Source organism: Callospermophilus lateralis, chromosome 5 (genome assembly GCF_048772815.1).
Source record: "Callospermophilus lateralis isolate mCalLat2 chromosome 5, mCalLat2.hap1, whole genome shotgun sequence".
Lineage (NCBI taxonomy): Eukaryota > Metazoa > Chordata > Mammalia > Rodentia > Sciuridae > Callospermophilus > Callospermophilus lateralis.
Window position 1 is genome coordinate 60713040 of NC_135309.1, and position 15532 is coordinate 60728571.

General features: G+C 37.6%; 1 protein-coding gene across 1 annotated transcript in view; it reads right to left on the reverse strand.

Moving 5' to 3' along the window:
• Nucleotides 1-15532, reverse strand: part of Fbn2 (fibrillin 2) — a 218122-nt gene that overhangs the window by 58573 nt on the left and 144017 nt on the right. The window contains exons 20-25 of the mRNA XM_076855914.2: nt 11955-12074; nt 6551-6688; nt 5932-5982; nt 5337-5462; nt 1998-2225; nt 1369-1494 (exon numbers count right to left, since the gene is read on the reverse strand). Of these exons, the coding sequence (XP_076712029.2) occupies nt 1369-1494; nt 1998-2225; nt 5337-5462; nt 5932-5982; nt 6551-6688; nt 11955-12074 (789 nt within the window). The remainder of the gene's footprint in view (nt 1-1368; nt 1495-1997; nt 2226-5336; nt 5463-5931; nt 5983-6550; nt 6689-11954; nt 12075-15532) is intronic.

The window sequence follows — 15532 nt, forward strand, 5'->3', positions numbered from 1 at the left end:
TCTCAGCTGTGGGAAATGTGCTAGTAGAAAGCTCTCCTCTAAGATAGGCAATGCTTCAGCTAAGACCTGTTTCTCACAGTCACACCTTCTCTTAGCAGCTCTAGCTGAGAGGCCGAGGAGAATATACACCAAGGGAAAGATTTAAAAGAAATTTACATACGTGGCAGAAGTCAAAACTGTAAAAGAAATGGCTACTTAAAAGAGGGGTGAGAGGTAAAATAGGAAAACAGGTTGGCACATGTTGGAGGGAAAACAGAAAGACTGAAGAAAAGTTCTGAACTGTTTATAGGTTGAGCAAAAGGGACTGTGAAGAGAAAGAGATGATAGAGCCAGAGGAGTTGAGCCTTAAGCAGGAGCAGAAAGGAGAGTGAGGGTGGAGGACTGAACTGCAAATCCAGGAAGAGCGTCTCATTCTCTGAAACAGGAGGAGGGAAGACGGGAGGAAAGGAAAGCTTTATTAGGAGGCTCTATGAGTACAGAACTGGCAATCAGACTTTAAGGGTGATGAGAGGCATGCAGGTCAAGTGAAGTTTTAGAAGTGCTGAGAGATACGGGAAGCAGCTTTAAGAGGTGCACAGGTGCACTGCTAGGCGCCTATGAGGACTTGGCTGAAGGCAAGTAGGAATCTCAGGCAGCTCTCCTCACAATCTCCCAGCAAAAGTTCAGCAGCCCAGAGTGGAAAAATCCACAGTGAGGGAATTAGGGATGTGGCATTGGGTAAAGCAAGAAGACAAGCAGAATTTGAGAGGACCCAGTGGACAGCTGTGGAATACTCAGGAATCACCTAGCCTGGGTGGTACAGGAAGGAGCTAAGGGGGACATTCCAATGGACATCAGGAGGGAAGGTGGGAGAAAAGGGAAAATTTCAGAGACTATGAATGAAGAGAGTTCTGAAAATAAGATCTTGGGGAAAAAAATAACAGTTTGTCCTATTATCTAATATAAAAATTTTGAGCTTCATAGCTTTCAAATTAAAGGGAATGGGAATGGATGATTATGGATAGTGACTGAAGTCTAATTAGTAAGAGTACTATTCACAGATGAGTAAGGTAAGTCACAATTGCTCCATCTTCAACTTTAAAACTTTGAATAGTATGCCCTTCAAGATTATGTAATTATTGTGGATTTAATGGCTACATTCTTTAGTCCTCATATATTTTGAAAATCGTATTCCTTCATATAATACAAATAGCATTTTGGTGCTAGTTTGCAGATGTCTCACAAGTTTATTTGGAGAACTGGCTTATGGGAAAAGAAAAATAAAAAGTTACAAGTTCACAGGGAATGGGCTTTTGAAGGCAGTATTTTCAAATAGAGCAAAGGACAGAAGGCCAGGGATTGCCAAATAACACAAAAGAACAATCTCACCTGTGCAGTTCCTTTCCTCCATGTCCAAAGCGAAGCCACTATTGCAACGGCACTTGAAACTTCCAATTGTATTTCTGCATTTTCCATAGGTGCACATCCCAGGAAAGGCTTTGCATTCATTGATATCTAAAAGAAGAAGGAAGCCAAATTTGGAGCTGGCTGATATACACAAGGAGGTTCATCATTTAAGTTAAAAATTCATCATGATGGAAAATAATAACAATGTACCTAAGTGAAAACGAGGGCCATCAAACTTTGAAATGATCTATCTCATTGATAACCAATGTAAAAGTTTCTGGTGTGATAAAGATACTCTATTTTTAACAGAATCCTGATCCCTTTATTTCTGACTGTTTTATGTAGTAAGGAGAGGATACAGAACTTTCTGCTACTGAAGTAGCTGTCAGGGTCACTTCTCCAAAGGTCATGTGAAGGAAGGCAGAGGGATCGAAGAAGGAATGAAAAGAGCAAGATGAGAAGTCTATTTCTAGCTTTTCTTCAGGGCCATCTTACATGGGTAATTGATACTCCCGGACCATTGGGTGCCCAGAAGTCATGTCTCTAAAGCAAAACCAATTCTCAGAGGGTGTAGAGGGTGTCCTGCTAGTACAGAGGAACCTGGCAGTTACCTTTGTAAAATGGCCTGCCAGTGAGAACATCCCCTCGGTTAGCAAAGCCAGGTCCCCGGGGACATAGGGCCTCAAACTCCTTGGTGCCAGGTTTGGGACATTCTTCACACTCAGTGCCCCAGGCTGCCCCCACAGCACAGCAGCAGGCATCCATGCGGAACTTTCCAGGAACTGGGTGGATGCATTCATCTTCATCCCACTTCAAGTAGCACTGCTCCATACGGATATCTACGCAGAGAGATCAGAGCTTGAGAGTGCTGACACCTCACCAAACGCTCACATACCTAGTGTCCACTCAGCACTAGCATGAGACTGGGCCCTGGAGACGCACTGGCGGGCTAGAGACGTAGTCCTTGAGTTCCTACAAGGGACTCCACAATGGGAGTCACTTAGGAGAGCAAAATTGGGTTCCTCTTCAGTTTTCTTACAAGAAAACTTGCAACAGAAAAGGTCTCCTAAGGACATGACTCTTTTTGTTGTCTCCTATAACCCCCTTTTGTATTGCTCACATCAGAAAGAGTAATTTTAATGCCAGATTCCTCTTGTTCAGCGAATTGCACAAAGTGGCTTTTGAGCAGTCTTGACCGATCCTAGTCATAAAACAGCAAATGCTCAGTTGCAATCTATTATCTAATTTCATACAACTATTAAAATTTCTGTTTAAAAGAAAAAATACAATTTACAGGGTTATTTTCCCCCTGCCCAATATACTTTGTGCAGCATGGTTTTTACCCTAGATTATGTAAATCTTCTGTATTAAAGAATCAAACAATTAGCTTAAATGTCACATTTTCCCATCAATTTCAAAACATACCAATGTTTTAGTGCTTAGTCTGTGCTAGCCAGGATGAGAGGATATCAGTAAATAGCCAACAGGGTCAGTATGGTGTATTAACAGTTTACAGTTCATCTGTTAGCCAACAGAATTGGTGGTAAAGCTACAACCAAACATTCAGCTGTTTAATCACAAATATAGATCAGAATGATAAGGTTATGAGTTTAGAAAAGGTCATTCTTAATTAAATAACACAATTTATTTGATAAGAGAATTTCTAAATATTAAATCAATTTTTGAACCCCAAAAAACCTGTTTAGCAGAGGAAAAGAGATTCCTGATGGAAATTTAGACAAATAAATTAATGTTTGCTATTTTACTTAATGTCAATAATTCCTTCAAGTCCTCAACCAAAGGTTACATCCACTTGAGCAACTGTCTTTAATGTAAAGTTATACACTTCTAATTATTATAATTAAAAAGTCCTATTTTAAAGAAGTAACTGTGATAAAGTTTTATTTTGATTCTGTAGACTAGACATAAGCATTCACAGCAGGTAATTCTGCCTTATATATCAACATTAAACTAATCAAGAATCACATTCTCTGCCAGTATAAAGAGTGACAATAATCCAGTGAGTCATATTCCCACAAGGCTCCGGGTCTCAGTTACAGCTAGCTCCATTCAACACTGTCACTCAGGAAGTCAGGCTCTTCACAAGATGGGAAAGTTTCATATAAGTACCGGTATCCTGAGAATTGCAGCCTGAGATTCACTGTTTCTAAGGTCATTAAAGTGATTTTTCTCAAGAAGCCATTCTGGGATTAAATTAGGGAGAGGTAGATATTTGGATTTAAGTGTGAAAAAAGTCATGAGAGCCTGGAAGAGCAATCCTAGGTCTTTACTACAAAGATTCATATTGATATTTACATCAGGAATCAGAATAGCCAGAAGATGGGCCTCATAAGCTCTGGCTTACACAGAAATTAAAACGTCAGCTTGGAAATCTTTGTACGGTATGTGTGCCACCATCTGCTTCAGTTTCCACTGCTCTTTTAAATTAGCACTTCAGTCATTTATGTTACCTGCCTGGCTGCCCTAAGCATTTGGGATCACTGATTTAAAAGATGCTCAGTCAGAGTAATTTACCATATGCCAACATCTTCTTGAAACTTCCTCACATCCACAGACAGAATAGTAAATGTAGCTTAATCCCAATAGTGACAAAAACAAGCATAAGGATAAAAAAATCATATGTATTGATTTAAAATATTATAAAGGCTCTGGTTTTGAATGATGTCACTGGAAACTGATTTTGCTGAGTGATAGTTTACAATCAACATATCTTCATATACTCTAATCCTGAGTTTCTAAAGGCAACCTGATTTCATTTGACAATGCAGATTCAATTATTTTGTCATTTTCAAAAGATGCCTTTTTTTTCCTAAACATGGTACCTAATTTAAAATATTTAAAAATTGGAAAAGTATATTTTATTCTTATACTTTGCAAACTATGCTTTCTAAATAATTTCACATTAATGTACACCATGTTTTCTACCCAAATTTAAATGTGCTATCAAAAATTAAAGTGAAATATGTGTTAACTACAGTAACCAGATAGTATGGTACTACAAACTTTCTTTTCTTACTACTGATTTAAAAAATCACTGATATGAAACTGTTAAATATTAATATTACCATTGCTAATACTCTGCCTATACTCTTAAATGTCAAAAATGAACCTACATAAAGATGTTTTGAAATGGAAAATTTATTGTTTCATAGCTCATGGGAAAAAAACCCTTCAAATGAAAAACCGTTGTTTACAAACAATATGAAATTAATAGGTTTCTTTTTCCACCATTAAATTCAAGTTTAGTAATGACACTGATAAAGAATAAGGTCAAATTGCCCTACATACAATATAGCATTGAAAAAAGATTCCTCAGTTTAGAACTTTATAATATAAAGCATTAAGAAAATTTAAATTCTGAAGTGGGGAAAGGAAGGACCAGGACCTGACATTGTTTTCAAACAGAAACAAATAACAAATTTCCCCATTGTCCAAAGGGTACAGCTGCAGTTAACTGGTAACTGCTAACTTTTTAAAGTGCTGGTCTACATTTATTCTTCTGTGTTACAAACATACATAGTTTTCTATTAACTCAGTATGAAAGACTGAACTTGCCTGAAGTATCTGATTAAAGAAACAAATTTAAAAGATAGGTTTTTTTTTTCTTTGTGTGTGTGTGTGTGTGTGTGTGTGTGGTGCTGGGGATTGAACCCAGGGCTTTGTGCATGCAAGGCAAGCACTCTATCAACTGAGCTATATCCCCAACCCCAAGATAGATTTTTGAGTAGTACCAACTTTAGGTATTAAGCAGAAAATATTTTACTTAAATACATTCATTTAAAAAATATCCTGAAGTGATTTTTCTCCCAAATATCTTATTTGAAGCAAACTTTCACCAGACTCAGTGGTTTTGGACGGGCCACTAACCAAAGGACAAGAAAATTCATGGCTAGTTTCATGTATAAAATACATGAGGGTACGAGTCTTACCCAAACACACACGTCCAGTTCCATCCAATGTAAGGCCTTCTGGGCACTCACAATGAAAAGATCCTTTGCTATTGACACAGCGTCCATTTGGACAAACACCAGGAAACACCTCACATTCATTAACATCTGCAGGGAAATGGAGTGAGCAGAGGGGTAAAGAAGTCACAAATAGGAAAAACAGGTGCAGTTGCACTTCCTGTATAACATATTCAATCTGCAATACAATGTGGATTATTACTTGAGTTAAGCAGAAATATTCCACAACCCAGCCACCAGCTCTCCTAGGCACCAGCTGTGAAAATGACCACAGCCTTGCCTATCTATAAAACAGCCCAGACATGCTCCTCTGCCAGCTGTTCTGTGCCTTGGAGGCTGGCGATGTCCTCAGGAAACTTACCAACTGCAAAAACAGGAGAAATGGGAAACCCCAAGCTGCTTCCCCCAAGTACTGTGCTAAAGCATTTGTTGATTACACTGATTATTTTCATTGAAATTTCAAGATTTCTGAAGGTAAAAAATATTTCCAAAGCATGAGAGTGAATATCAATTTTAGGTTACTGCTCTGAAGATTTACATCATCTAAGAATTCACTCACCTTCACAAGTGACACCTTTAATCCTAGCAAATCCTCTTGCACAAGCTGTATCTGTCAGAACAATAGGACAGACTTTTACTTCATTATAAAAGAAAATACAACTGTTTTAAGCTCAAGGAACAATATGACAGAATTTTAAATTGAAGGTGGAGCTTTAAAGGCTGAGGACTCCAGTTCTCTCTTTCTTCAGTTCAGTGGAACATGACTTGAGTGGAAACTCCACTGGCAGCAACTTGTATCAAGACGTTTCCTACAAGATTTGTATCAAGATGTTCCCTACAATTCCTCTTTCCTCCTATTGACAACTGAATGACAAGTAAGTAAAGGACTCAGGAGAGCCAGAGTCATCATATTCTACTGGGATACATGCAAAGAAAGGGTAGTGAAGGATACAAGCAGCTACTTGGCACCTAGATTCAAACCAATTCCCTCCCTTGTCTAAAAGAACTGAAAGATCTGCTTCTACTATGAGGAAAAACCAAATGCATGTTTCAGGAGGTGAATCTCTTTAGCTAGGAAAGACAACAATTGAGATAGGTAGATGAGCTCTTGGTCTGCCCCAGTAAGAAGCACACAGTGACAAATTTAGAAGCCCAGAAGCCCCTGGTCTGCCACCTACCTAGTTCACAGCGCTCACAGGGGCTCCCCCAGGCAGCTCCCAGGGTAGCACAGCATTCGGATTTCAGAGTGGCTCCGTTAATGTTCACTTCACAGCGGTTGTCCTGGATGTTGAGCCAACAGGTCCCTTTCAGGCTGTCTGAAAAGGAGTAGGAAAGGTTGGAGAACTTGTACCTCCAAAACAAATGGAATTCCACCATGTACACCAAAGGAGTATGTTACAGTGTTAAAAAAACGTAAGAAAATCAATTTTTAAGGCTTCACTAACATGTCCCTTGAACACACATGAACAAACATTTAAATATGGCATTTTGCATATATGTAAATGACTGTACTCCACACATCTCACGATATGGCAATAATACAATTATGTCTTCTGACAGCCTATCGAGGAGTCATTGTCACCCAAGAAGCACAGTGCACTGCCATGAAGACACCATCACTTGAGTGAAAAATATTTGTAAGATTTACCCTTTGTGATAAATGCTTTGATATTTAAGATTTTATTAAATAAAATTCCTCAAATAATCTCCTAATTTCTCACCAAATTAACTACATACGTTCTGTAATAGAGAAACCAACATTTCTTGAAACAGAAAAACTTGAAAGAAAAAAACCCTAAGAAATAAAGAAGGAAATAAATAAACATCACCTATCAATCTACCACTAAGACATCCTCAGGGCTAATACCTGATGTATTTTCTTTTAGGCATTTTCCTATGCATGTGTACATAGCCTTTAGTTCAAAAAGTAATATATGTTTATGGCAAATCTTCTGGGGAAAGAGAGAAGTATAAAGAAGATCAAGAATCACCTGGCATTCAACCATTTTAGATATAACCACCCTAACTTAAGGGTGTCTCCATATTAAATGTAAGTTCCTGCTTTTGAATGTAGAGTTATCTAGTCAAATACTACCTTGCTTTGAAATTTTACTCCAGGTGCATTACGAGCAGTTAGTAAACCTGCAGGTGTTGTAACAGTATTTCAAACAAATATTAAAATACTGTTAAGAAACTGATTTGGAAGCCGTGATAAGTAACCCAATCAAAGTTGACATGACAAAACACCAACTGGATACACAAACATGAAGCTTTCTTTATAGAACTGTGGTTCTCCATTAAGTGTTCAAGGCTCTTGTTAAAATGCAGATCCACGTCTCCAGATACGTAGCCCAGAGACCCGCATTTTGACAAGCTCCTCAGGTGATCCTGATGCAGGTCATGCAGAAAACACAATTTCAGGTTTTGATCAGAGTGTACTGTGGTACACAGATGAGGAAAATAACAAGGTGTATTTCTATAGCATTTACTCTAAAACTCAAAAAGTTTAATAATAGGTGCAGATAAAGTTCACTTCCACATTCAATAATAAAAACAAAGAATAACTCTCACAAACCCAGAAAGGGAGTTGGGATGAAAGTGGCAGGTCTTGATGAGACCGGCATCACAGCCAGGAGGAGGCCACCACAGCCCAAACCCTCTGGAGCAGAGGTTGAAATGAAACAACTCTCGTCTTGACTGGATATGAGAATTATAGGGCAAGGGTATGCAAAGAGTTGGACGGTCACTTTGCCTTCTTTCTTTCTGGCTGGAACATTCACTTTGGTGTACAACCGTACACAAGTGAAAAAGGTTTGCTTGATAATGCTTGTGTCATGTCCCAGCTACAGGCTCTTTACCACCTCACACCTGTGTATTCTGTAGAACAGAGGAAGCAGGTGCTCGTGGAAGACCACCACAAATTTAAGAGGTCTTTCACTGATCCAAATTAGTTACTGAATTATCCAAACTAGTTAGTGATCTTGGGTGTGATCATTTTAAGTAAAATACAATAATAGGAACTGCTAATATGGACAAAGGCACTATTCTAAAGGCTTTCCATCTATTTGTTTATTTATTAAAACAGCCATATGAGGTATGTGCAATTTGCAGATGAGGAAACAGAGGGACAGAGAAGTTAACTCATTTACTCAAGGTCACTCAGCTAGTACAGGATCAGAATCAAGATTTGAATTTGCAAGCTCTGTTCTGTAGCACCACACCTATTGGTACTGAATCAACACTTGAAAGTTACAAGTCATTGGAAGCCCGCCTCTCATTTCTCTTTCTCCTTCTTTCCCTGTCTCTATCTGACTCTCTTTCTTTTACACACATACACAGGATAGATACATATGTATGGTCAGGGTTTGGTTAAGAACTCTGAAAAAAGAACTGGGCATGGTGGTACATGCCTGTAATCCCAGGGGCTCGGGAGGCTGTGGTAGGAGGATTGTGAGTTTAAAGCCAGCTCAGGAAAAGCCAGGTGCTAAGCAATTCAGTGAGACCCTGTCTCTAAATAAAATACAAAATAGGACTTGGGATGTGGCTCAGTGGTCGAGTGCCCCTCAGTTAAATCCCCAGTACAAAACCAAACCAAACCAAACAAACAAACAAAAACTCTGAAAAACAAATAAACCAATAGTAGTTGGAGAGATACTGTTTACTTTAACTGAGATGGTCAGAGAAGTCCTGACTTACTATGTAACATATAAATAGAGAATAAGAAGAATAAAAATTTGTGGCAACCAGCCACAGAGATCAAATACAGCAAGTTTCACGTGGGATCACACTGGACGGGTATGAGCAAGAAGTAGGCTGGGGTGGCTCAGGTGGAGGGGTGGAAGGCAGAGCAATGGGAGACAGAGACAGCGTGAGATCATGAGGGTAACACAGACTTTGGCAAAGATCTGAGCTTTTGCTCTGAGTGAGTAGAAAAGCCAAGGTTTTTATAGTCAGGGTTTCCAGACAAGGAATGACATGTGCTGACTTATGATTTATAAGAATTACCCAGTGGCTATGTGGAAAATAGACTCTAGGGTAGCAAGCATGGGTGGGGGAGGAGAGGCGTTTGAGAAAGAGGTTACAGTAATAATCAGGGTTGTTGGTAGCAAGTGGTTGGAATATCCATCAACTTCAAGTATAATCAATAGGTTTTGCTGATGGATTTGATGGACAGTTTGAGAAGAAGGAATTGAGGATGATGCCAAGGATTTGGGGTGTGGAAGCTGGAAGGATGGAGCTGCCATTTGCCAAGACAGAACTGTTTCTAGGAAACACAGGTTCAAGCCAAAAGATAGGAATTTGGGTTTGGACGTGTTATGTTTGAGATGTCTAAGCAGTCGTCTGCACTTGGATGTCTCCAACAGCTGGAATTAGTGGAGAGGCTGAATATGGGGTGATCAATTTGAGAGTCAAGGTAGAGGCCATCTAAGGATGAGTGCCCGCCGAGAAGCAAAGGACTGACCAGTGGAACCTGTCAGATTGGAGGGGAGGCTCATCAAAGGAAATGGAAAAAATGAGCCAGAAAAGTGAAAGGATAAGAAGAAAGCTGTGCTTCGGAGGCCAAAAATGAAGCACTTCCTGAGAAAGAGCAAATGCCAGACGGCCAAACTTGGCTAATAGTTTAACATGGAGAATGAAAATAAGCTGTTGGATTTGATCACAGGGTGGTTATTCCATACAAGTGGAGGACAGAGTGCAGACCCCAAAGATGAGGGAGTGTGGGTTATACAGAGCCATCAAACCAGAGTAGTGCAATGCACAAAGGTAGAATCAGTCATAGTTATTGTTCTATATTTAATGATATCAATTGTAATACAAAATAGTCTTTGAAGTATTTAAGAATAATTTAAAATGAATTTTTAATTTGAAAGTTTGAAGAATAGATTCTAAATCCTTACATATTTCTAGTATTCAAATGCCTCATATATGATCTAATTTAACTATAGTGACCATATCATTAAGTTTTTGTTCCTTTTGAAATGCAGAGACCTGAACCCTGTGAAAAAAAGCTCTAGGCTAATTATCAACACGAGTCACTGATGGTCCTCTAAAAACACATACATAACTTTCCTCTGTATATTTTACTATTTTCTTTTCCATTTTTTCCCTAGGATGTGCTTTTTTAAAGGAAAGTTGAGAAGATCATGTCTAAAATTTTGAAATACGAGGTAGATTTCTCTCTGAGTAGTTTTAGGCTGGGATATTCAAATTCCATCATAATGAATGAAAGAATGGCACTGGCTGGGAAGAAAATATGGTGGTGCTTAGTTGTTGGCAAGGGGAAGAATGACATAATGACTTGGGAATTAAAAATCTCTGTTTCATCAACAACTCTAAGGCCAAAAGGCCAAAATAATAGAAGTCTATACAAAGAAGCAAAAACGAAGATAGCTTTGATGCTCAAGTGGCATACAGACTTAAGATTTCTGACACACTAATCTACTAATGCTGAAATTATTTCCTTGGCATAATATAATGACTCCACTCAGTTGGAAATTGTGCCTTAGGAAACATATTTCTGCCTTACCCATCCAATCTGTGCCCTAACTCCCACCAGGAATTCTATAAGAAAGTAGTGCCTCAGGCACTAATATAGAGACCTGAGGAAGGCTCAGATTTCAGCAGCTGTACCCCACTGGGAGATGGAGAAATCCATACTTCCAAAGAGAAGGTTTCACTGATAATTTTGAACTTGGGTCATTTCTAGTCATTTCACAAACAGGTATCCTGCCATCCAATGAATAACATCATTAAAATGCCATTATCTTTAGCAAGTATTGAATTGAAAATTCATTTTGGCTAAGTAACAAACAAAATATTCCCAAATCATTGGGCACTATGTAAAACGAAAATAGCTTCCTATTTGGAATATATATTTACTTCACTTTAAAGGTAGATGCTAGCCAATAATATGAATTGTTGCATGATTATAGAATGGAGGCATTGCCCCTAGTAGCAGGGAAAAATCACCAACAGTCATTTCCTTTAAACATGCTGTATTTTTTCAAATAGTAATATGTCAGACAATCTTGTTCTCTAAATATCTTATGTCCTTATCCAGAAACAACCTTATGCTTTGAGATGTATTAAAAGAAGCTAGTTTAGGAGTTTTGGAATCTTTCTCCTTAAAGATTTCCAAAAGTAAGAAAACACTTATCTTCCTTTCATTGGAATTCATAGATTTATGATTGATGAAAAAAAGGAAAACATAGTAAATTCCCTGTATATGTTTCAAGTTTAAAATCTTCAAATTCTTGTCCTGTTAACTAAATTCAAATTCCGTAACATTTTTGTTCATGATAGAAGGTTGTTTACAGAAAGTATGCAGTAGGGATTTGATTGTACTGTTGCCTAAGGCGTTTTTAGGGTAGTGTGTATACATATGTCTGTGGTATGGAAATGCTTATAACTTATAGCATATCTACTTATATGAAAGGAATACTTTGTAGAATCTAACAAAATTTAAAAGGCTGCCTAGTTTGTACAAATATGCTTTTCTCACATCACGTTATGTTCTTGCTAAGAGGTATGTGCTTATCTTTGCAGTGAAACCGAAACATCAATACCATGTATGAATCTTACCGATACAGATCAATCCAGTGGAGCTGAGTTTGCTGCCAGGCGAACATTCACAATTGAAAGATCCAAGGTTGTTCCTGCAGGCTCCATTGACACATGGGTTGCTTTCACATTCATTTATATCTGCAATCCAGAAGGAAAAGATTCTGTTAGAACTGCCATGTGTTTCTGGAAAATATTATTCCAACAAGTCATGCTATGCCAGAATGTCTGGTAAACTTGGCTCTTGTAATTTTAATATGGATCTACAAGGCATAAAGTGAATGGGGAATGGAGACATGCATTTTACAGTGTAAATACACATCTACATGACTGGGGACTCAGTAGGACTACAGGGAACAGCCTATTTGGAAAGGGTTCAGTATTTGCTCTTTCAATACATTACTCCAACTATATAAATTGGATTAGTTTCCCCTGTAAGAGAATGTAATTCCAGGTGCAACATGCTGTGCACAAACAAATGTCGATCATTTCTGTCATTTATGGTTCTGTGAGGCTTTGAAGACAAAATGTAACAATAGTGGCTTTGATTTCAAACCCCTGGGTATGAATCAGGAAATAAGGGCTGAAACTTTCATATTGGATTCAGAATTCTCCTCTAGCTCTTATCCACCTTTCTCTTTTTTTGGTTCTTTCACATTTATAAGTTTAATCTGGTGAGTTTTTCAAACAACTAATTTTGGCCAAATAAAAATCAGAAAAAACTATATTTGCAGCTGGGTGCTTTATTGCATGCCTATAATCCAAGCAATTTGGGAGGCTGAGGCAGGAGGATTGTAAGTTCAAAGCTAGCTTCAGCAACTTAGGCCCTCGGCAACTTAGTAAGAACTTGTCTCACAATAAAAAATAAAAAGGGCTGGGGTATGGCTGAGTGGTTAAATGCCCTTGGATTCAAACCCTAGTACCCATTGTCCCCACCCTACAACCCCCCCCCCCAAAAAAAAATTGGAAAAAAGGAAAAAAAGAAAAACTATGGTAGGGCGTATAGCTCAGTGCTTGGCAAGTACTTAGCATGTGCAAGGCCATGAGTTCAATCCCCAGGGACAAAAATATACAAAATAGAAAATTAGAAAAAATTGATAAAGTGTAAGCAATTGCATTCAATATGACTCTATAATCATTAATCTGATTTAAGTAAATCATATATCCACAAGCTAATTCTTGCTGATGGTGACTAAAGAAACTTTTCAGCCTATAAAGTAAAATAGCTTAACATAAGTTAATGACAGAAGAAATGCAAGCTTCAGTTCAATATTAGAAACAAATCAAAGACACTTCTAGCATAAATTCAACCATTTGAATTTGAAGAAGTGGCTCAGACATTTCTTTCTCTACTTGGTGAATTATCTGAAACAGGTTGAAATACTTCAAGCCTTTTTATGATGAATAGAAGGGTTTTTGAGTTCACCAGAACACTTCCGCGCCCCACCCCCCAAAAAAAAAAAAAAAGATTACTTTGAATTTAATACAAAGTACTTTCCTATACTGAAGAGAATATAAACAAATAACTGGAAGATGCAAATGCTTATTATTCTTGAATATCTGGAGTCAAATATAAACTAACAGGGCAGGGCTCACAGTTGATTTTTAAGTCAGTGAGCTTGAAATGTAAATTTAAAAAACTGATGTAGAAAACAAGTAGTGTTACTTCAAAGTTACTAAAGAAGTACCCAGAAACAAATTTAATTATTAAAATACAAATTGATGAAATATGAATGCATTTTGCTTTCAGATTGTTTGTTGTCTTAATGCAAAATATAAGAGCAGGTTATATTATTATAGCACAGATTTAAAATAAAAAACATATTCCAGAGTATTGAAATTATTTCATACAAATACAACCTAAAAAATGGAAGCAGATAACTAATCTGAGGATATATCATATATAAATCTCCTATTAATTTCACTTGTGAGAAGTCCACCCCAAAAGAAAAAGGTAAATGTCACAAATTTTTAAAATCTCTATTTTAAATTAAGCAATGACAAACTCAAAAACTGCAAACATATGCAATGACAACTACAAATATCAACTATTTAGTTTTACTTTAAATACAATGTTTTTATGTTATAAATGTCATGGAACCAGGAATTGAAACAGTTCACTGTACATTCCTGGAAATAAACTTCAAAGCACATCTGGTTTACATTTAACTAGTTATGTCACTGGAAACACAATCTAAACCACAGTTCTTGCTGTAAAAATTTTAACTTTCACAGACTCTCAAAGCTCAAACAAAAAAAGTAAAATAAAGATTTTGTAACTTCAGTCTGAAATATAGAGCACCTTTCCTCTCTATTATTACTCCAATTTATTATATATTTAAAATAGCTTGTTGAAAACATGAATGAAAAAGTTCATGAAGAAGGCAAATATATACAGAGAAAGCTAGAATCTTCAAGGAATCTGCTAATAATAATAATTCCCTGTTTAGTCCTTGGAAATTAGTTAAGGGGGAATAGAATGAAGAGAACTGCTTCAGGCAGAGAATTCACTGTTCGCATGCAATAGTGGAAATCAGGAGACCCAAAGGAAAAAGAGATTAGAGGCCTGTGGGTCTATTTTTTTTCTGCAAAACACTTAATAAAATGAAAATGCAAATAACTTAGTGGGTAGAAAGTGTAGAAATAAGTTATTTGGATAGGTTTCCCATGATAAATCATTTTTATTTCTGTCGATGTCAGAAGGCTACAGCAAAGAATGTCTCTGTCATTTCTTCTGTATTTATGTAACATGAACATCTTTTCTATGAATAACAGATAAAATTTGTTTTTATATTAAAGAAAAGGCTCAGAGTATCAAGAGCAAGTATGCTTTGAACAGAATAAGCACAGATCCCTCTTTCTAACCCTCCCTGCTGCCTGGCTTGCTCCTTAAGTGTCAACATTAATGTAAAATGCCCACGATTACACTATTAAACACCATTGGCTCCTACTCTTCTTACTTGTTCATGTAAGCAGACTAGTGTCTGACTTTTACTTCCTTGGCATTCAGCTCTCATCTTACTTGTTACAGTGGAAAGAATATATAATTCATAATCCTTGACAGTTCGGTGTGAGTACAATTCAGAATCAGACACCATCCATTTAATCCCACACTGTCTCTCTCACAAGCTCATCAGAGGGTATCATCACTATGGATGGGAGATCTAGTTGTAATAATCAACAGCTTAAGATGATATCCTAAGGTGCTCTGGCTCTCAAAATTTCCCAAGATTTAACAGCTTACCCTTGAGTAGACAATGGATAAAACAAATTAAGGGCAGTGGGCAGGAAGGGTAAAAGTCAGGAAAAACTTTTAGAAGTCCCTTCTCCCACGCCTCCCTAAAAATGTGTAGAGGAGATATGTCTTCACAAAGTCCCTTTTTCAGAGCAATTCTGAAGGGTAAAAGATATCAGAAGAGGAAGAGACCCTGTAGTTAAGTATATTCAAGAAGTCCAAGCTGGTTTAAAAAGAGACCCTAATAACCTTCAGATACTCCCAACTCTTAAGGGGCCTCCTGCTCAGCAGACCAGAGAACTTCAAATCCTTCCACTAGGAATGGATGACTGATCCTCTCTGAGCAGTTTTCAAGAAGCTGTCG